At 37.9% G+C, this 22295-nt stretch overlaps 1 protein-coding gene across 1 annotated transcript in view; it reads right to left on the minus strand.

Annotated features, from left to right (window-relative positions):
* The window catches only part of Plc21C (Phospholipase C at 21C), a 182382-nt gene that overhangs the window by 143795 nt on the left and 16292 nt on the right, over positions 1 to 22295 (minus strand). Inside the window, exon 2 of the mRNA XM_067153731.2 lies at positions 5182 to 5259. Coding sequence (XP_067009832.2) covers positions 5182 to 5259 — 78 coding nt within the window. The remainder of the gene's footprint in view (positions 1 to 5181; positions 5260 to 22295) is intronic.

Raw genomic sequence — 22295 nt, forward strand, 5'->3', positions numbered from 1 at the left:
TGCCCTTCCTGACACCAACCTGACCAGAAGAGTTAATGAGCTAAAACGAAAAAACGTAATATATGATAGGAAGAGCGTGAAACCCTGTGCTGGCACATAGCCTCTCCTGTTCAATAGCACAAAGGGGTCTGTGCTCAAAGCTTTACATCCCCATCCAACAGATGAATCACCATCAACAGTGTCATATGCCCTCACTCCACATGAGCACTGTGGAGAGGTTTGGAATTTAATCCAGGCTTTTGACATGCAATCCAATGATTAGAAATTGTATACCACCACCTCTCGTACCCTGCCGGCCAACATTCCCTGACAGTGAAACTTTTTTTGAACCAACGGGACTTGAATCGGCTAACCATGGTGTCAGACCAAATACACTTGATGCCTTAACAATCATGCCCACTAGGTGGGCTAACCACCACCACATGGCCTCAGGTAGTGTGTGCACAAATTTTTAATGTGGTGTTAATTAGATTGCCTGTGTCTCAATTGTGCCATTCCATTTTACTCAACCAGATGGCAGAGTAACCTGAACTCTAGTGGTGACTGATTGCAGTGTATTTAATTAATTTTGTCAGTTAAATACCAGATGTGTCATCAGAGACATTTTACATGCAAACATCAGACAACATGGGAGTGTTGAATGAACTAATACTTTCTGCCCTTCAAAAATCTGAAAAAACTCTGTGTGACTGGAGCCCATTATCTTGGAATCTAGAGACCGACACTCTACTGAGACTTAGGGTTTTACACAGGTCACTGAAAATAGTCTTCTGTAGCTCTCCTGTCCAAGTAAGTATGTCATTAATGGGAAATGTGCCCTCAGGAGTTAACACACAATATCAACCAGGTTTGAGAAACTCTATTGATGTTACTGATGAGTTAGTTGTTGCACAACTGCAGAAACCATACAGTGAATGCCCTCTTTATCTGACTGCTCAGGACTGAGCCCTTGGGTGGATAAAGAAATGGCCAATTAAATAATCTGGAGCAGTTTCCAACCAAAAGCTGGATCTGCTTGGAACATAAGCCTCTCCACTGTTTTCAGTCCATCCACCACTTCTCTTCTGTCACTGTCGTCCAGATCCCTCCTCTTGCATCGATGCTCTTCTTTACACCTTTCAGCCAGCTGTCCCTTAGTCTTCCTCTATGTCTCCTTTCCTTCAACTCCATTTCTAACATCTTTCTTGGCATCCACTCTTCTCCCATTCTCTTATCATATCCATACCACTGCAGCCTTGAATTTTGTATCTTTTCCTGTAGGTGTACCTCATTTATCATTTCCCGAACTCTCCCATTTCTTACTCTGTCCATTCTTGTTAACCCCACTCAACACCCATAAAACTTCATTTCCATTGCTTCCTTCATCAGCCACGTTTCTGATCCATACGTCAAAATTGGCATAAAATAAGTCTTGTAGATAATTCCTTTACATCTCTGTGGTACATCCCTGTTCCATAGCAATCCTCTCACACTCTTAAAGAATCCATTTGCAAACCTTCTTTCAATGAAATGGAAATGGCACATGGCTTTTAGTGTCAGGAGATCCCAGGACGGGTTTGGCTCTCCAGGTGCAGGTCTTTTGATTTGACGCCTGTAGGTGATCTGCACATCATGAGGATGAAATGACACATACACCCAGCTCCCGTGCCAGGGAAATTAACCAACGATGGTTAAAATTCCCGACCTCGCCGGGAATCGAACCCGGGACCCCTGTGACCAAAGGCCAGCACGCTAACCATTTAGCCATGGAGCCGGACATGATTTCCATCATGTTTCCTCCATTTTCTTCAATTACACCTCCCAGGTATTTAAAAGCTTTCAGCTCTTTTGAACTGCTCCTCTCCTAATGTCATGCCATTAAACACACTGTTCTTGTTTCGTCTTGTTACCAGCACTTCACTCTTTTGGGCTGAGAACTTCATTCCATAAGATGACACAACTTCCTCCCATACATTTAGCTGTTAAACTGACAATATTAAAATAAAGGGCCTATCCAGCAATTTATAGTACTATACTTCAATTTAAAATATTTCATTATGTTAAAATAAAGGGCCTATCCAGCAATTCATAGTACTATACTTCAATTTAAAATATTTCATTATGTTTTAAACAATATTATATCCAGACTGTGTACCAGAAGCAGATGGAAGTCTTTTTCTTTGACTAAATTAGCTATTTTATGCGGATGCTACTCTATGTTTTCCAGCAGCCAATTGTCCATCACCAGATCTGAACTTGCCACCATTTCTAATTCTTTTATGAAGGATTACAGCCTTTTCCTTCAATGTTGGCCCAGTATTTGGAGTTTATTTATGATATTGTACAAAACAGAGTCATAAAGCATCACTGCTGATTGAATTTGTTGGCTTCTTTAAAGGCATAGAGTAGAAAGTAACTTTTCTGATTCCACCCAAGTACAACAGCGTTCAGAGATTTTGATAGCGCCGCCAATCATTTACCATCCTTCTTCTGACTCCTAATTAATTACAAATTAACTGCATAGTACAGCTTTATCTAAACATACTAATGCACCAAGTTATTGCTAGACTGTTAAAACATTCTATTATATTTTCTTAGCACTCATTCTAAAATAAAAACTTAGCTTAATTTTGAAATATTTTTTTTCTTTTAAAATTTTCTTTACGTTGCACCGACACAGATAGGTCTTATGGTGATGATAGGATAGGAAAGGCCTTGGAGTGGGAAGGATGCCCAGTAATATTGGATCTATATAGTATCTTATATTGAATACTATACATGACCACAACATAATTTAGCCTTCCTTTTAAAACCAACTTAATTAGCTGCTATCATGGATTCAGAAACAGCAATTCTGTTCCAATGACTTGATCATTGAAATCACTCAGGATTGCAATATAGGGAACACAATCTCTAAATACACACATACAGGTACACATTCAAACAAGCTTTCCTTTTATCTCTCAAATTATAGACTGCCATATTTATTTTCTATCCTAGCAATACTCTGGTTGGTTAACAATTTATGCATAGTAACCATCCCCATTTGCAAATGCATCAATATTAAATACAGATCCCTCAAGATAGTAATATTCATTGACTGTGCAGTACCCCACAGCTGTAAATATTTCTAGCAATTACCACTATTTTACACGCCAACACAGACACTGCAATTTCTTCTTCAAATTTCCTGCACGTCTTGTCCACATAATGTGCCAGCAAACAATCACAACATTATGAATACTTTATGATGAAATGAATCAATCCAACTGCGTTACTCACCTTCTATAAATCCAATTGAGAGTGGAGTGTTTTGAAGCAAGTCCTATATACTACTATACTGAAATAAAGCAAGCTTTTCCCCTTACTTTTGAACAAACCACACAACTTCTCTGGGGTTCTCTCTTCTTCTCAGTAAGAAGAATATTTTCCAATGAAGTGCCTCTCCACGAATTTCTTTAGTAGTAGATTGAGACGGTCTGCCAGGTGATGGAGCAGGTGAAAATTGTTTATTTGTCTGTCTCAGGCTAGGTTAGGTGCTTAAGTTGGGGATTCTGTGCACCGTGTAACATATAAGATAATTTTGTTGAACCATACTCCCCTGTAAATAGGATTTTTATAGGTGCATTATCATGAACGAACACAGGTGCCTATCATATCCCTTTTTAAATGTATTCTATTTTGATTATGTAACTTTCATTTTTCAGCTACTATTGTTATTGTTAACTGGTTTTTGAACCCTTTTAATTGATTAACATTGGTTTGTTTATTTCAATATATTCACTTCCTTTCTTCCCTTACATGCTGCTTAGTTTCCTGTATATCATTCTCACACCAACCTGGTTTTGTTGCGTGCATATTACTGATTTCCATCAATAGCACGACTTTGTCAAATTATACTGAGAGCATCTACTCACATTTTGGAACTATTTTATTACTCACATTCAATCCATGATTTCTTGTTTGGGCCCAGCACCTACGTATCCCTGTCTCTTTGTGATCCACCTTCTGTACTATTTGGGTTATATTATGTTTTATTCCCTCTGTGCGCATTCTTACAAGCCCTCTCTTATAAATTTCAAAGCAGTATGGTAACTAAACTGCATACATGCATGCACACACACACACAAAATTATTGTACATGCAAATAAAGTAAAATAAAAAGTAAACTTGGATTGGTGCACGTCTTGAAATGCATAAATATTCCATAATTAATATTCCTGTTCTGTACAATAAGGGACTTCACTCTTTACTCAGAAGATGCTCAAAAAATGTACATCCCTCTTGACTACATCAAAGTGCTCTTATGAGCTTGCACACATTTCAAATTTGAATTTTTATGAAAATATAAACTACAGAATTTTTGAAGGACTGTACAACATTCACATGGGAGACAACTTTTTATTTTTAATATGGGACATCCTGTATAATACAGGTCATTGGGCAAGTCTATAAGGGACAGTATTAATGATAAAGTAAAAATGTGGAGACAGAAACACATCATCATCATTAATTCCTTCCAGCGAGTTGGGTAGGAGGTTTTAGAATGATATGCTTCCATTTGTTATGGTGTTGGTCTGTTTCTTCTCCCTGTATGGCATCCCATGTTGCTGTTATTTTCTCTTAGTCTTCTATAATCTGGACAAACCACCTTTTCCTAGGGCGTCCAATCGGTCTTTGTCCTGAAACGATCTTCTCAAAATACTGCCTTGTAATTAGTTGGTTGCATCCGCTTCACTCTTTCTTCAATCTTCAATCTTGCAACACTTGGCCCTTCTTCCATGGTCAGGCTGGGCAGCATGTCTCTTCCTATCTGATCATTCCTAATTCTGTCTTTCCTGGTTTTCTGTACAACTGATCTAAGGAACTTCATTTTACAAGCTTGCGGTTGACTTTCTTCTCTCTTATGTATGATGCAACGCTCCAGACTATATATCAGGGTGGACAATAAATTTTAAACATGGTCTGTTTAGCCCTCTGAGGAACTCCTTTGTCTCATACTATGTTCCATACTTTGCATCTTCTCTTTACCCTGTTCAACACTTCATTCTTGGCACTTCCATCATTTGATATTGTGCTCCACAGATATTTAAAGGTATTCAGAGAAATACAATTTTACTTAAATAGATGGGACGTAAATTTCATATTTAAAATAAAACAGCAGCCGATCACATGTAAGGTAGTGGATTGTACAGTACTTACTTTATTCTGGTCCACCCAATACAGAAAGAAGCCATTCTTATCCACTCGCAGAGTGACAGGTACACCAACTCCTGAATCCTAAAACATGAGAAAATATACCTGTCAATTCATTTGGCATAAAGAAGGAAAATTGTTTTAAAATGTCCATGAGTGATCTAAACGTAACATTAAACATTACTGCAAAAAATAATTGTTCCCAACTTCCATGGTATCTAGGATAAACTGTAGTCAGTCTCTGTGATCTACTTGTTGCCATTAAAAATTTCTTTTTTACAATCTGCTTTATGTCGCACCGACACAAATAGGTCTTATGGCGACAATGGGATAGAAAATAAAGCAACCAAGGCCTTAATTATGGTACAGCCCCAGCATTTGCTTGGTGTGAAAATGAGAAACCATGGAAAACCATTTTCAGGGCTGCCGACAGTGGGGTTCAAAACCAATATTTCCCGAATGCATGCTGATAGCTACGTGATCTAAACAACAGGGCCAGTCGTTAAAATTCTCGGAACTCTATTTCCCCCAGAAGTCTCTGTAAGATCAGCAGACGTGACTGTGTTCTTCTTCTTCTTTACCCTTCATGCAGGCTCAATGATTCTGACAAATAGTTTCTGTTTCCCTCAGTCCCAAACAGGATTTTCTCTTAAATTCTTTTCGCTGAGATGCTCCTGCACATAATCCATCCCTCTTCTTCTGGGTCTACCTTTCTCCCTCCTACCTTCCACCTCCATGTCAAGCATTTTCCTTCCCACATAATTTTCATTCCTGCACTTAATGTCGCCATACCAGGGAAATCGTCTTTCCTGGACCTTTCAAGATATTTCAGTCACTTTAATGCTGCCTCGTATAATGGTGTTTTTGATGTTGTCCTTCCTTGTAACCCCACACATCCATCTCAGCATCTTCATCTCAGACATCCAGCTGCTTACATTGTGACTGCACTGGTGACCAAGTTTCTGCAGGCCTCATCACACATTTATTGGCTTTCCCCTTTGTTCGGATGTTTAGCCTACTGTCACAGAACTGCCATGATTATAAAAGGAAAGCAACTTCAAAACATTAAAGCTTCAAACCACAGCTTGAAACTCTCGATTCTCCTATATAATAGCACTAGCAGCAATGATACCCACCTGCCACACAATGCCTAGCAGAAGCCCTTGGGACCGTTTGGAAACCATACGTAATCCAATAAAAACTACTATTTTTAAGAATCTTCGGATTACACACTTCAAAATTAGGGATCATTCAATGAAATCCCTTCAGTCGTTTTCTCACAAAGTCCATTACGGAAAAACAGCTTATCAAATTATATGTAGGTTGTCTTTCTGCCATAACGCATTTTTATGAATAACTAAAGAATTCCTTCAAACAAGATTCAGCATGTTTGCACATCTGTAACCTGTACCAAAATTAGAAATGATTACTAAAAATTATCACTCGTTCCATCATGTCCACTCTCGTTCAAGGGTTGTCTGTTGTAATGAATATGACTCCTCCAGAAATGAGAAGAAAAGCAGCGAAGGTGCAAATGTTAAAGACTAGAAACCTATAAATGCTCTCAGAACAGCACTCTACAGGATCTGACAGGAATGAAAGCGAACTACCATGGACAGATCCTTCAATCCATCAGTACCTTCAATGTTAATACAAAACTGGTGGTGGTGGCGGCGATGGTGGTGGTGGTTATTGTTTTAAGAGGAAGTACAACTAGGCAACCACCCTCTATATAACACTAATCAGACAGAAAAATTGGAAGAGGTCTGCGACTTCAAAAAATGTGGTATTGGCCAAAGAAAGAGAAGGGCCTTGAAGGGCGTAAAAATGAAAGACTCCCTAGGAAAAATTTCTATAAAATACTTTCCCGCCTTATCAATACCTATTTTATTATACTTAATTCCCATACATGTTTTGAGAGTCAATTACTCTCTTCCTCAGCGGTGCCAAAACATCAATAATCTTTGGACTTCGTACATTGTAAAATATATATACTTAACACAACAGTTAGGCCTATTAGGCCTATATATAAAAATCTTGAAATTGTTAAAATATTTCTTTGTGTTTCAACTTATTTACTTAGGCCTACTTACTATGTCAATTTATTACAGACTTTAAATAGAAATTTTTAAATCATAAAATGGATATCTATTAAATTAGTCAATTATATACTCAAATTTTTAATCTGCTCTGCGCTTTGAACTTAGTCCTTATTTACAACTAAAAAGAACTAAAATGTTTCTTTGTGTCTAAGTTTACATTTACTTTGTCATTTAATAACACTTGAAATAGGATTTTTTTAAAATAAATAACACCTATTAAGTTAGTCACTATGTTGAACTTAAAATATTTCTGCTCTCTTCTTGAAACTTTTTTTCTTTTCCTTAAGTCTGCTATATTTCTGAGACCTCTCATATAATTCAGAAATTCCTCCTCTTAATCATGTGCAACCATATCAGCCATATTAACCGTCCAATTCTTTAATTTCAACTAAATTTTCCACAAATTCAAATGGCATAACACCGGTCTGAACCAAACAATATGTTCTCGCTTGCTGTAAAAAAAAAAAAAAAAACTGTAAGTCTGTAATAAATTGACATAGTAAGTAAGTTGAAACACAAAGAAATATTTTAGAATTTCAAGATTTTTATATATAATTGTTGTGTTGATAAGTATATATGTTACAACGTACCAAGTCCAAAGATTATTGATGTTTTGGCACCGCTGAGGAAGAGAGTAATTGGCTCTCAAAACATGTACGGGAATTAGGTATAATAAAATATGTAAAGTATTGACAAGGCGGGAAATTATTTTATAGAAATTTGAATATAAGTCAATACGGACAGGAATAACCAACATGGTGAAAACAATCAATTTCGACTCCCTAGGATTCGCAAACCTAATGCCACTGGGGTCAGAAAAGAACAAGAGATGACCAAGGGAGGTCAGATAGGATAGATGAAAGTGAGGAGCCTGACACAAGTGGAAGCTATGCCAGGACTCAGCTAAAGGCCCCATGGTCGCCAATCCACACTCTCAAGTCGAGAGCCCCTCAACCCCTTTTAGTCACCTCTTATGACAGGCAGAGGATACCGTAGGTGTTATTCTACTGCCCCCACCCACAGGGGGTAAACGAGGGGGGGAGGGGGGGAGCATTGGAATGGAATTTGGTAGAAACTCAATAAGTGTAGCCTAAGATTTATAGCATTATGATGGATATGAAATAGTACAAATCTTATGTGGAATACCTTGCAGAGGAGAGGTCTGTTCACTGCAACAGCCAGGGACCCCCCCCCCTCCGTCCCCCGAAGTACATTTACTTTTATAACCTAATGTAATTTAGCACACACCATTCTTTATCACTTGAACATGCAGTAGCATTTCCAATGGCTGAGATACAATCGGATATGTCATTCCCAGCAATCAAGTGAAATGTATTCCGTTACCAACCCGCACACAATAAAAACACAACTAAATGCAATGTGTAACAAAACAATGTAAAATACAGAACAACAATAATTTCCCCTTTGCTTGATCACAGTCCAATGGTTTTAGCACTAACCGGATCTAACTAACCCAGACCAATGGTTTTGTCACTAGCCAGACCTAAAAAATCCAGACCAATGGTTTGTCACTAACTGGACCTAACCAATCCAGGCCAATGGTTTTGTCAGTAACTGGACCTAACTAATCCAGACCAATCGTTTTGTCACTAGCCGGACCTAAAAAATCCAGACCAATGGTTTGTCACTAGCTGGACTAGAAACAAATTTTGTAAAAAAGGAAAGAATACAGAGAATTGTTAAGAAAGATGAAGTCTGAATGGCAACAAAAGATGGCTGCAGACATAAATAAAAAGTGTAAGGACAATGACAGTAGGAAAGTATGGGATAAAATAAATCAAATAACCCAGAAGAATTCGGGTTCTGGGGGGACCAACATAAGTCACAGTACGTGGGGCCAGTATTTCGAGAAACTGTTGAATAAAGAAGTTAAATGGAGAGCTCACCACGAGGGGATTATTGTTTCGGGGGGTTTTGAGGATCACTCTGCCTGAATTAGATGAGGCAATTTTGACTAACGAAATAAGGAACCTGTTACAACGAGCCAAAAAGGGAAAATCAGGAGCTATTTCAGGTATCACATATGAATTTTGGAAAGAGGTGAGAGAGATTTAGAAGAAAGAAAAGTCTGTGGGAAAGTGGCACAGAGGGTAGCAGATATAGAAATACAAAGACTAAGAGCTGAGGGTAATAATAGGAGAACTCTGGAGGAATTCATGAATCTATATCCAGGTATGAAAATAATACATGATAAATTAACCAAAAGAGAATACAGGGGAATGATCTGGTGGCTGATGAGAGTTTAAAAAAATAAGGCATTTTACGGAAGTTGCAAATACATGTTTATTGTGTGAAAAGGAGTTAAGAAATGCACATTTCTTGAGACAGTGTGAAAGTATAAGAGCATTACGGGTTAAATACTTGGAAGCGGAAGAGAGAAATAAAATGGAAAGAGAATCTGAGTACTATACTCTTGTAAAATTAATAAACAGGGAATGGAGAAGGCCACGGAGACTATCGAAATTATTGACAATTGTAAAATGCTTGTGGGAGAAAAAAAATGAAAGTGGTGAATGAGGGAAGGGGCACCAAAAAAAAGTTGTAAAAGAGGGAATGGTACATGCTGCTGAAGAAAATGAAAGAGCGAAATCAGCACGAGTACACATGGTTAAAAGGATACGAGTCGTATGCGCGAACAAACGTCTATGTTACATTCCCTATATATTGAGAAAAACGGCAATATAGATTATTGTTGACCGTGGGACATGGCTACGCAAGAGAATGTAACATAGACTTTTGTTCCGTAAACCAACAAGTTACTATAATCTATCAGCTTCATTGTCCGTATTGATGAATTAAGAATGCAAGTATGAAGAATGAAATTTCCACCTAATCAATACTTTATTACAAAATGTTTAAAGTTATCTACATTGAAACAGTACCGGTTTCGACCTGTAAAAAGGTCATCATCAGCTGTTGGTGAACCTGCTTAATAGCGATTGTACGTAAAACATTACTAAAACTAATTTAACAAGAATGCCTTATTAACCTACGCAGTGGCCTCCACGGTATGCACTAGCCAGCGTCTTGGTAGGTGTGCTAGGTATCAAATGACGAGCCCAACCTAGCCTTATTAAGGCATTCTTGTTAAATTAGTTTTAGTAATGTTTTACGTACAATCACTATTAAGCAGGTTCACCAACAGCTGATGATAACCTTTTTACAGGTCGAAACTGGTTCAATGTAGATAACTTTAAACATTTTGTAATAAAGTATTGATTAGGTGGAAATCTCATTCTTCATACTTGCAACCAAGAAGTTAGAAGTGCACGCGCTCACTCATTTGCACATAATGTATGCATACAGAATTTTTAGCCTAATTATAATGATTTGATGCCTACAACATCTTTCCACTCACTGGGGTCACTTTTCCTTTTCCTGCATCTGTTTTTCGTCAACTTGTGTACACTGTTTGGGAACAACAGTACATTACGATCACCACTACATTACTACCATCAGATTGCACGACTATGGTGTCGATGAGTAACTAAATAAACTCAGTAATATAAGACTGAACAAACCAGAACATTCTCCGGACTAGAACGTGTTCATTACATTGCATTCAATTCGTGACATTGTCTAGCACTCGCGCGGGAAACGATGTAACATAGACTTTTGTTCCATTATTTTTCAAGTGCATTTCTCTTCACAATTTCCAGCATACTATAGCCATCTGTTGAGATATGCTCAAACTACCTACAAATACAGTTCCAGGACACATCATAGATGTTTGTTCCGTGAATATCTCAAATGCCACAAAAATGTAACATAGACGTTTGTTCGCGCATACGACTCATATGATGGAACACTTAAACTACACATACAGGAATGCATGCTAGTATTTCAGGATGAACCAAGTCTCGGCTCTCCTACCTCGGGCAACCGAAGTTGGAAGAGGGAGACTCCAAATTGCTCAGGTATAGTGAATAGAAGAAAACATACGGAAAGTATTTATCTCTGAAGTATCATTTCTGTATGGGTAATTAATAATGAAGTTTTGTAACCATGTATGTAAATAAAACAAATTTAATACACAGATATGGAACATTATAGAGTTCAAGTCACCGAGCTCGATAGCTGCAGTCGCTTAAGTGCGACCAGTATCTAGTATTCGGGAGATAGTAGGTTCGAACCCCACTGTCGGCAGCCCTGAAGATGGTTTTCCGTGGTTTCCCATTTTCACACCAGGCAAATGCTGGGGCTGTACCTTAATTAAGGCCACGGCCGCTTCCTTCCCACTCCCAGCCCTTCCCTGTCCCATCGTCGCCATAAGACCTATCTGTGTCGGTGCGACGTAAAGCAACTAGCAAAGAAAAGAGTTCAAGTCACTAATAAGTAAGATGATATAGATTTTGATTCCCATAGGGAATCTGAAATATTTGTCCCGAATGAGTAAATTTATAATACCAATATACATGGTCCGTTATTGGACATTATAAATTTTCCAAATAACCATTCCTGGTTACCAGCGTTTCGCCCTCGTGTGCTAGGTTGGGCTCGTCAGTTGATACCTAGCACACCTACCAAGACGCTGGCTAGTGCATACCGTGGAGGCCACTGCGTAGGCTAATTGGAGCCACCGGCAGTACCAATGCACCATGAGAGACTTTGTCTCTTTACCAAAAATTGATGCCAGCTTGGCTATCAGATGATATAGATTTTGATTCCCATTTTAATTTAATTTATAATGTTGCATGCACGCTGACCAGGCTCACTTGGAATTGATAGCGGAATTGCGAGGTACTGCAAAATTATGTAAGTTTCTCTGCTGCAAAGATGGATGTAGAACATAATATGCTGACTCCCTTATCTGAGATATGATTGTCTTGCACACCCCTCAAGAACAAATTCGTTTTGATTCCATCAAATGCAGCGACCCCGTGTTGGAAGAGGTGCAGCGTATTGCGACTGTTTATGACATGACAAAGAATAAAACCGACAAAATCACCAAAGGTATGGACCTAGTTCTACTGAGTAATAGGAATAGTGACAACAATGAATGCGACACTGCTGTGGAGTACCACAGTCTGCCGAGGGACAAAACTAAGATAGTTAACCCTCCCAAGACCACCGGTTCTGATCGACCTCGGAGTAAATCATGTGTGGGTTGTTATAAGTATCATGACCGCCGGAACTGTACATTTCTTCAGGCTAAATGTTTTACATACAACAAAATTAACCACATTAGTCGGTCTGTCAAAGCTGTATACAGCCACGGGCCCTGCCCCAACAAGACAGTGCTTCAAGAGAAATAGAAGTAGATCAAATTAACCCGGTGATGAACACAAATCATAATAAAATCATGCTCCAATTGTCTCTGCTGCAACATAACATTGATACAAGATCTCCAGTCTCTTTAAATAATCTTACGGTGTATCAACAAACTGGCGCCCCATAGTGTGACTGGACCAATGTTCAATAAGGCCTGGTCACTTTTGACAAACAAAAGGCAAGATCTGTACGAAGGCCTCTTACCACAGTGTCCAGAGAATTGTTGACTTGCTGGTGGTTAACAGATATCACACCACTAACATACTAGGCATGAACTTGTTCAATCTCTTTGGGTTTCCGATTACTGGTGGTGTCAACCTAGTCTCAGAAGTGATATTAGGTAGCGACTTAGAAAATTTATTGCAGAAATACTCCGACGTCTTTTCTGATGATCTAGGTACTGCTAAAGGTTTTATGGCACATCTTCAGTTGAAAAAAAGGTGCTACCCTGTGTTTCTGTAAGGCCCATCCTATTCCTTTGGCACTTTGTGGTGCTGTAACTCAAGAATTACATCGGTGGCAGGCAGAGGGCATTGTGCGACCTGTTAACTCGAGTCAATGGACTATGCCTCTGTTAGTAGTAAAGAAGCCTAATGGAGGGGTGTGTTTGTCTGGTAATTTCAGGAGCACCTTGAACAGTCAATTGGAAATAGATAGCTTTCCTATTCTCCACCCTAAAGATATTTTTCAAAACTTGGCCGACGGCCGCTATTTTTCGAAGATGGATTTGAAGGATGCCTATTTACAATTATTACTGGATGAAGAGTTTCAGCAATATGCCACACTGAATACACCCTTGGGTCTCTTACAACTTCAGCACCTCCCGATCTTTTACTATTAAAGCTTCAACAGTATGCCAAGCTCTCCAAATGCAAGTTCTTTCAGCCTCAGATACAGTATTTAGGGCACAGGGTAGACCAGAATGGAATTCGCCCAACTGAGAACAATGCGACAATTATTCTCAAGATCCCACGACCGCAGAACATCAAACAACTACATTCCTTCATGGGTAAAGCTAATTACTATCATAAATTCATCCCCGATTTTGCTACTCTAGCAGCTCTCACTTAATGTCTTAATCCCCCCACTGTCAGCAAGCTAGGCAAAGGATTCGAGACACTTTAATTCATGCAATCAAGTTGGCTTATTTCCAGCCAGACAAAATAGTGATTTTGTTTACCGATGCTTCTGATTATGGCTTAGGAGCGGTAATATCCCAGAAGGATGACCGAGATAATGAAATACCTATTGCATTTGCCTCTAAGACATTGAACAAGTATCAATGAAATTATTCGCATATTGAGAAGGAAGCTTTAGCTACTGTATTTGGATTCGCCAGTTCAACGACCTCCTCTATGGGCGCAAATTCCTGATCATCACGGACCACAAGCCCTTAGTCCAGCTGTTTCATCCGGGCCGCCGAGTCCCTGACAAAACCTTAAGGAAACTTCAGCGTATGTATTTATTTCTTTCCGAATATACTTATCAGATCATGTATCGTAATACAGGGCAAGATGCTAATGCTGATGCCCTCTCCCGGCTACCCTGCGGCCCCGACAAACATTTTGATGAGCAGGAGCAGAAATGCCTCCATTTAGATGTGACAAAGCTGTCTTCCTGCTTCCCATCAGGCGGCAAAGGAAATTAATAAAGATCAGACGCTGGCGCAAGTACGCTCCTTTCAGAATGGCTGGCCCGTCAAGACCACGCTGTCACCAGAAATTATAGTATATACCAGGATTCAAGAGGGACTTACAGTGTGAGCAGGACTCATCCTCCTGACTAATGAAAATACATACCGTGTGATAGTTCTGATTTATAAATTTCATTTCTGTTCCGTATTGATAGCCACCAAATGTCATAAAAGAAAGAAAAGTTCCACCTGATCAATAGTTATTTATTATCACATGTATGATAGAATTCACATGTATATTGGGACCGGTTTCGACCTCTTACAAGGTCATCCTCAGCTGCATCAGAATCTTATGTTTGCATTTTTTGTATTATGCCTCATTCTTGAAAGCTTTATGACATACTCTGAAATTTAACAACATTATGTTGATTACACTTTTGCTAAGAGTTCTAATGTTACAACATAGCTAAGATTATAACATGTTAAATACTCTTATTACATAATATAATAACCATTGTTGGATGCGCTTGAGAACGGTTGGCTGTTGAGAGAGCTCTTGCATTATTGTAGTGATAAAGTAGTGAAAACCTATTGAAATAGCTAAATTTTGTGTATATCTGATTCATTTAGTGCTGTTTATATAGTGGTGTTTAGTGCTTGTTGGTAGAAATTGGGAGTAGTGACATTTATTTAAATTTTGTAACAAGTAATTCAGTTGGTCTTCAGTAAAATACGTTTTCTAAGTTAAGTAGGCTAGCTAGGTGTACCTTGTTTCGATTTTAGGTTTAGGAAATACTTTAGGTAATAATATTAACTTTAAAAATATTTGTAAATATCTGTAGGTTCGTTGGTTATACTTACAAAGGTAGGTTATCATAAGGAATAGTACCGTAACTTCTGCAGCAACTTCTCCGGTATTTCGTATAAATATACGTTCAAACTATCACGAAGGTAATAATTTACTACATTAAAAAACACTATACGCCTGTAAACTTCCATTTAAAAAGAAGTTAAAGAGATTGCACGGTAAGAGTTAACAGTCGTATTGTTATTGATTATTGTCGCTCCTCATATTCAAATATTGCATTGTTGGCTACAGTCGTGAACAAAGGGTGTAGTGTAGTCAAGTAAATATAAATAAAAATCAGCTGACCTTGTATTCCATTCATTTGTACTTCTGAGTAGGTAGTTAGTATCTGTAATTTATATTTCGCTCCCTCGATCTTTCAGTATTTATGAGCGGTTAGCTAATAATAATAAAGTTCATATATCCCAGTAACTGCAGTTCAAGTCTCTGGAGTAGTAGTAGTAGTAGTAGTAGTAGTTTTGATAGAAATATTTGAGAAATTATTGTAGACAACCTCGTATTTTTCAGTAGGCCTAATTAAGGACACTTTTTTTTTTCTCCGTCCCGTGGAGTAGGGAAAATAATAGTAATCCACCAGCTGTAATAATCACATAACCACATTTCAGTAGAATTGTAGTGAAGATAAGGTATAATATATTAGATAGTATCTTGCCAGTTATATTCGTGTTATTCTTCGTGTACGGCAATCCTTTTGATACTTAAGCATTTAAATATGTTGGAAGATAGTCCGCCTAGTCAATACTATTCATTTATTTACCTTTCACCTTAACATCTAGTACATGTTTCGAGAATATAATGCATTCTCTTCCTCAGCTAGTAGATTAAAATTCATTATACAATAAGACTCGACTAAAATACGGGGGCCCCCCATTAAAATTCAAATCAATGAGTATGACAATGTGACATTTAAAAATTTTGGATAGTACAAACATAGAATTAAAATCCCATTTTGTCAAGTACAAATTAAAAACACAATATAGTCTAATTAATGTCTAATTAAATACAACGTCTTGTGATGATATGAATTCACAGTGTCCTTGAAGTTGCCTTGCGTACTTCAAAAATGTTGAGTTAAGGATGAATAAAATTGCATTAGAACTTGAAGTCCTGCCGATATCCACCGTTAATGGGTGTTAAAATGATGTCTATTTAAATTAAAATATTGGACACAGCGTCGTATAATGATGTGAAATTACGGTGTCCTAGGAATTATAATACTATCCAATTGAACTACGCAAGATAGTATTATAATTCCTAGGACACCGTAATTTCACATCATTATACGACGCTGTGTCCAATATTTTAATTTAAATAGACATCATTTTAACACCCATTAACGGTGGATATCGGCAGGACTTCAAGTTCTAATGCAATTTTATTCATCCTTAACTCAACATTTTTGAAGTACGCAAGGCAACTTCAAGGACACTGTGAATTCATATCATCACAAGACGTTGTATTTAATTAGACATTAATTAGACTATATTGTGTTTTTAATTTGTACTTGACAAAATGGGATTTTAATTCTATGTTTGTACTATCCAAAATTTTTAAATGTCACATTGTCATACTCATTGATTTGAATTTTAATGGGGGCCCCCGTATTTTAGTCAAGTCTTATTGTATAATGAATTTTAATCTACTAGCTGAGGAAGAGAATGCATTATATTCTCGAAACATGTACTAGATGTTAAGGTGAAAGGTAAATAAATGAATAGTATTGACTAGGCGGACTATCTTCCAACATATTTATTGTTACTAAGTCAATACGGATCCAATCCCGACCATCATGGTCAAGATTATTAATAAAACTTAAGCATTTAACCAAATGCAGTGTAGTGTAGTGTAGTGTAGATACATTGTAGTATAGATACAGTACATTTAGATAGTGCCGTATCTTGCCTGCTACTGTATATTCGTGTGTTATTTTTCGTGTGTATCTATTAGACCGTAATACAAATAATAATTTGTCTAAGCATTTAGCTTCGTTGGTAATCTTTGAGTACAGTAGTTCTTGCAAACTTCATTTCTGTTGTGCTTAGTTTAGTGACATACGGTACGGTTCCGTAATTAGGATACGTCTGAAAGTAGTTTAACATTACTGTAGTGTACTGTACAGTAGTATACGAATAATATCCTATTCGAATTTAGTGTTATTATTTTATTATTGTAAAATATTTGTGTAGTACTGGTGTAGTAGAGGTATCCGTAGGAACTCGTACTAAAATACTGTTGTTGTAATTAGCATAGGCTTAATTGCAGTTTGGAATTGTGTAGTTCTTGTGTAGGCTATTACTTTCGATACTCAGTAATTAACAGCAGTTTTTATCCTGTCAGGGGTTGTAGGATAAAAAAATAGAGCACGACTAAGTAGTATTGTAGTGCAGTCGTATATTCATTACCTTATTGTTGTGTACTATCCCAGACAATATATCCCTCCGTTCATTTATTTTTTGCAAATAAGTTATTTTATTTTTAATTTCATTTCCCCCCCCGTACAGAATGGCTAAGGAGCGCGAGTGTAGTTTCTGTGGGTGTGGCGAGGCATTGAGGGGTATGAGGGAGGAGTTGGAAAGTTTGAGGGAGATAATTAGGATTCTCACAGAAGAAAGGAAGGAAGATAGGACTCCCTCAAACAACGTACAGGTTACAGTAGGTGTACAAGAGGGAGGGGAAGGAAAGGGAGGAGTTGTAGAAGACAGGTGGTCTAATGTTCTAAGGGGAAGGAGATTGCAGGCTAAGAGCTCTATTCAGGATCAGAATTCAGGACAGGTGTCTGTGCAAAATCGGTACGAGTCACTCCAGGTAGAACAACAGAGGGAAGATGAGGGACAGGGAACTGTTGCTGAGATGTGTGGGAGTAGGAGGAAGGGAAAAGGTAGGAAAGGAAAATGTAGAGTAGATGATAGGAAAAGACAGGTCAGACAGGGTCATGGGAAGGAGAAAAGGGAGGAGGAAGTAGCTTCTGCAGTTATCAGGAAAGATAGGGCTGACCAGGAGGGTAGGGGATCAAACGAGGTGGGTAGGGTTGAGGCTCTAGTCATGGGAGATTCCATCGTTAGACACGTGGGGAAAGTGTGTGGAGGAAAGGGTACCAGGGTAGAGTGTTATCCAGGAATTAGGTTGAGGCATATGCTGAGGAAAGTAGAAGAGAGGGAGGAGGGGAAGGAGAAGGTGGTAGTGTTTCACGTTGGTACCAACAACGTAAGGCAAGCTGATATAAGTACCAACATAGTTGGAGATATGTGGGATCTGGTAAATGCAGCACGGGTGAAGTTTAAGAAAGCGGAGATTGTTATTAGTGGAATACTGTGTAGAAGGGATACTGACTGGAGGGTGATTGGGGATTTAAATGAGACTATGGAGTGGGTATGTGGGAAACTGGGAGTGAAATTTCTAGATCCAAATGGGTGGGTAGGAGATAGGGATCTGCGCTCAGATGGCCTTCATTTAAACCGCAGTGGTACGTATAAGTTAGGAAATTTGTTTGGAAGGGTAATAGGGAGGTACATTCAGGGAAACGGGATGGCCTAGGGAGCGGTGATAAGGGAACAGGGAACTGGAAATCAAGTAGGGATGACATAAAATTGTTAGTGTTGAACTGTAGAAGTATTGTAAGGAAAGGAATAGAATTAAGTAATTTAATAGATATATATTCACCAGATATTGTAATAGGAGTTGAATCATGGCTGAGAAATGATATAATGGATGCAGAAATTTTCTCACGGCACTGGAGTGTGTATCGTAGAGATAGGATAGGAAGGGTGGGAGGCGGAGTGTTCATTCTGGTGAAAGAAGGATTTGTAAGCTACGAAAAAGTTAAAGATGAGACACATGAAATTCTAGGTGTAAGGCTCATTTCTAAAGATAATAGGCAACTTGATATATTTGGAGTGTACAGATCGGGAAAGGGTAGCACTGACGCGGATTCAGAATTATTTGATAGGATTAGTCAGCTATGTGGGAAACGACATGGAAAGAAATGTGATTGTAGCAGGAGATCTGAATTTGCCAGATGTCAATTGGGAAGGAAATGCGAACGACAGAAAGCATGACCAACAAATGGCAAATAAGTTAATATGGGAAGGACAGCTGATTCAGAAAGTGATGGAACCAACCAGAGGGAAAAATATCCTGGATGTCGTGCTGATAAAACCAGATGAGCTCTATAGGGAAACTGAAGTAATAGATGGTATTAGTGATCATGAAGCTGTTTTTGTGGTAGTTAAAAATAAATGTGATAGAAAGGAAGGTCTTAAAAGTAGGACTGTTAGGCAGTACCACATGGCTGATAAAGCAGGCATGAGGCAGTTTCTAAAAAGTAGCTATGATCGGTGGAAAACGGTAAATATAAATGTAAACAGACTCTGGGATGGGTTTAAAGAAATTGTTGAGGAATGCGAAAACAGGTCTGTACCATTAAGGGTGGTAAGGAATCGTAAAGACCCACCTTATTACAATAGAGAAATAAAGAGACTACGAAGGAGGTGCAGACTGGAAAGAAATAGAGTTAGAAATGGCTGTGGAAGTAAGGAGAAATTGAAGGAACTTACTAGAAAATTGAATCTAGCAAAGAAGGCAGCTAAGGATAATATGATGGCAAGCACAGTTGGCAGTCATACGAATTTTAGTGAAAAATGGAAGGGTATGTATAGGTATTTTAAGGCAGAAACAGGTTCCAAGAAGGACATTCCAGGAATAATTAATGAACAAGGGGAGTGTGTATGTGAGGATCTTCAAAAGGCAGAAGTATTCAGTCAGCAGTATGTAAAGATTGTTGGTTACAAGGATAATGTCGAGATAGAGGAGGAGACTAAGGCCAAAGAAGTAATAAAATTTACATATGATAACAATGACATTTACAATAAGATACAAAAGTTAAAAACTAGAATAGCGACTGGAATTGATCAGATTTCTGGGGATATACTAAAGACAATGGGTTGGGATATAGTACCATATCTGAAGTACTTATTTGATTATTGTTTGGTCGGAGGAGCTATACCAGATGAATGGAGAGTTGCTATAGTTGCCCCTGTGTATAAAGGAAAGGGTGATAGACATAAAGCTGAAAATTACAGGCCAGTAAGTTTGACATGCATTGTATGTAAGCTTTGGGAAGGCATTCTTTCTGATTATATTAGACATGTTTGTGAAATTAATAACTGGTTCGATAGAAGGCAATTCGGTTTTAGGAAAGGTTATTCCACTGAAGCTCAACTTGTAGGATTCCAGCAAGATATAGCAGATATCTTGGATTCAGGAGGTCAAATGGACTGTATCGCGATTGATCTGTCTAAAGCATTTGATAGGGTGGATCATGGGAGACTACTGGCAAAAATGAGTGCAATGGGACTCGACAAAAGAGTGACTGAATGGGTTGCTATATTTCTAGAAAATAGATCTCAGAGAATTAGAGTAAGTGAAGCTTTATCTGACCCTGTAATAATTAAGAGGGGAATTCCTCAAGGCAGTATTATCGGACCTTTATGTTTTCTTATATATATAAATGATATGAGTAAAGGAGTGGAATCGGAGGTAAGGCTTTTTGCGGATGATGTTATTCTCTATAGAGTGATAAATAAGTTACAAGATTGTGAGCAACTGCAACGTGACCTCGAAAATGTTGTGAGATGGACAGCAGGCAATGGTATGTTGATAAACGGGGTTAAAAGTCAGGTTGTGAGTTTTACAAGTAGGAAAAGTCCTCTCAGTTTTAATTATTGCGTTGATGGGGTGAAAGTTCCTTTTGGGGATCATTGTAAGTATCTAGGTGTTAATATAAGGAAAGATCTTCATTGGGGTAATCACATAAATGGGATTGTAAATAAAGGGTACAGATCTCTGCACATGGTTATGAGGGTGTTTAGGGGTTGTAGTAAGGATGTAAAGGAGAGGGCATATAAGTCTCTGGTAAGACCCCAACTGGAGTATGGTTCCAATGTATGGGACCCTCACCAGGATTACCTGATTCAAGAACTAGAAAAAATCCAAAGAAAAGCAGCTCGATTTGTTCTGGGCGATTTCCGACAAAAGAGTAGCGTTACAAAAATGTTGCAATGTTTGGGTTGGGAAGAATTGAGAGAAAGAAGAAGAGCTGCTCGACTAAGTGGTATGTTACATGTAATTAATCTCATAATGGAACCGTATTGAGGACAATATATTAAAATTATAAAATCCTTTTAATCACAACCACCTACTCAATACATTATATTACTCATTGAATTATAAAACAATCATAAAACACCTCATGATTGTTTTATAATTCAATGAGTAATATAATGTATTGAGTAGGTGGTTGTGATTAAAAGGATTTTATAATTTTAATAAGTGGTATGTTCCGGGCTGTCAGCGGAGAGATGGCGTGGAATGACATTAGTAGACGAATAAGTTTGAATGGCGTTTATAAAAGTAGGAAAGATCACAATATGAAGATAAAGTTGGAATTCAAGAGGACAAACTGGGGCAAATATTCATTTATAGGAAGGGGAGTTAGGGATTGGAATAACTTACCAAGAGAGATGTTCAATAAATTTCCAATTTCTTTGAAATCATTTAGGAAAAGGCTAGGAAAACAACAAATAGGCAATCTGCCACCTGGGCGACTGCCCTAAATGCACATCAGTATTGATTGATTGATTGACTAATGTACACATATAATTATATTAAAATGAGTTTCTCTTTTTTCTTTTTCTAATGCGTACTGAGTATATAGGAAGAGTTTACCATAGGTGTTTGCCTATTCAGTTAAAATAAGCTCCATTCTTATAAATGTTTAGTCATGTATGAGACGAGCTTTGTTGATACATGTGAAGTGATTAATGTTATAGCAGTAAAATATGCAAACATGGTTAAACGTGCTTAAATGCATTTTTGAAAGTCTAAAACAGCTGATAACAATAAATCTTGCGTTGTTTTGCAGTACGTATTACATTGAAATAATGTGAAATTTGCCTATTATTCAAACATATAAACACATTAAAATGTTAAAACATTGTAAGATATGTTTCGACACAAATGTCTGTTTGTAGTCTAAATTAACAAGTGACAGCACATTCTTATGTTGTTTTAAAAAAGACTGATGAACATGCGAGTTACAAGCCTGAATTTGTATAAGTTTAGCCGATACACTTTGTGTATAACTCAACCACTTTATCTTTCTAATTTTGTTTTTGTGACTTGAACATAACCCTGGCTTGTTTGACGTGGCTGATGTTCTGGAAATTGT

The sequence above is a fragment of the Anabrus simplex genome, chromosome 9 (assembly GCF_040414725.1).
Source record: "Anabrus simplex isolate iqAnaSimp1 chromosome 9, ASM4041472v1, whole genome shotgun sequence".
Classification (NCBI taxonomy): Eukaryota; Metazoa; Arthropoda; class Insecta; order Orthoptera; family Tettigoniidae; genus Anabrus; species Anabrus simplex.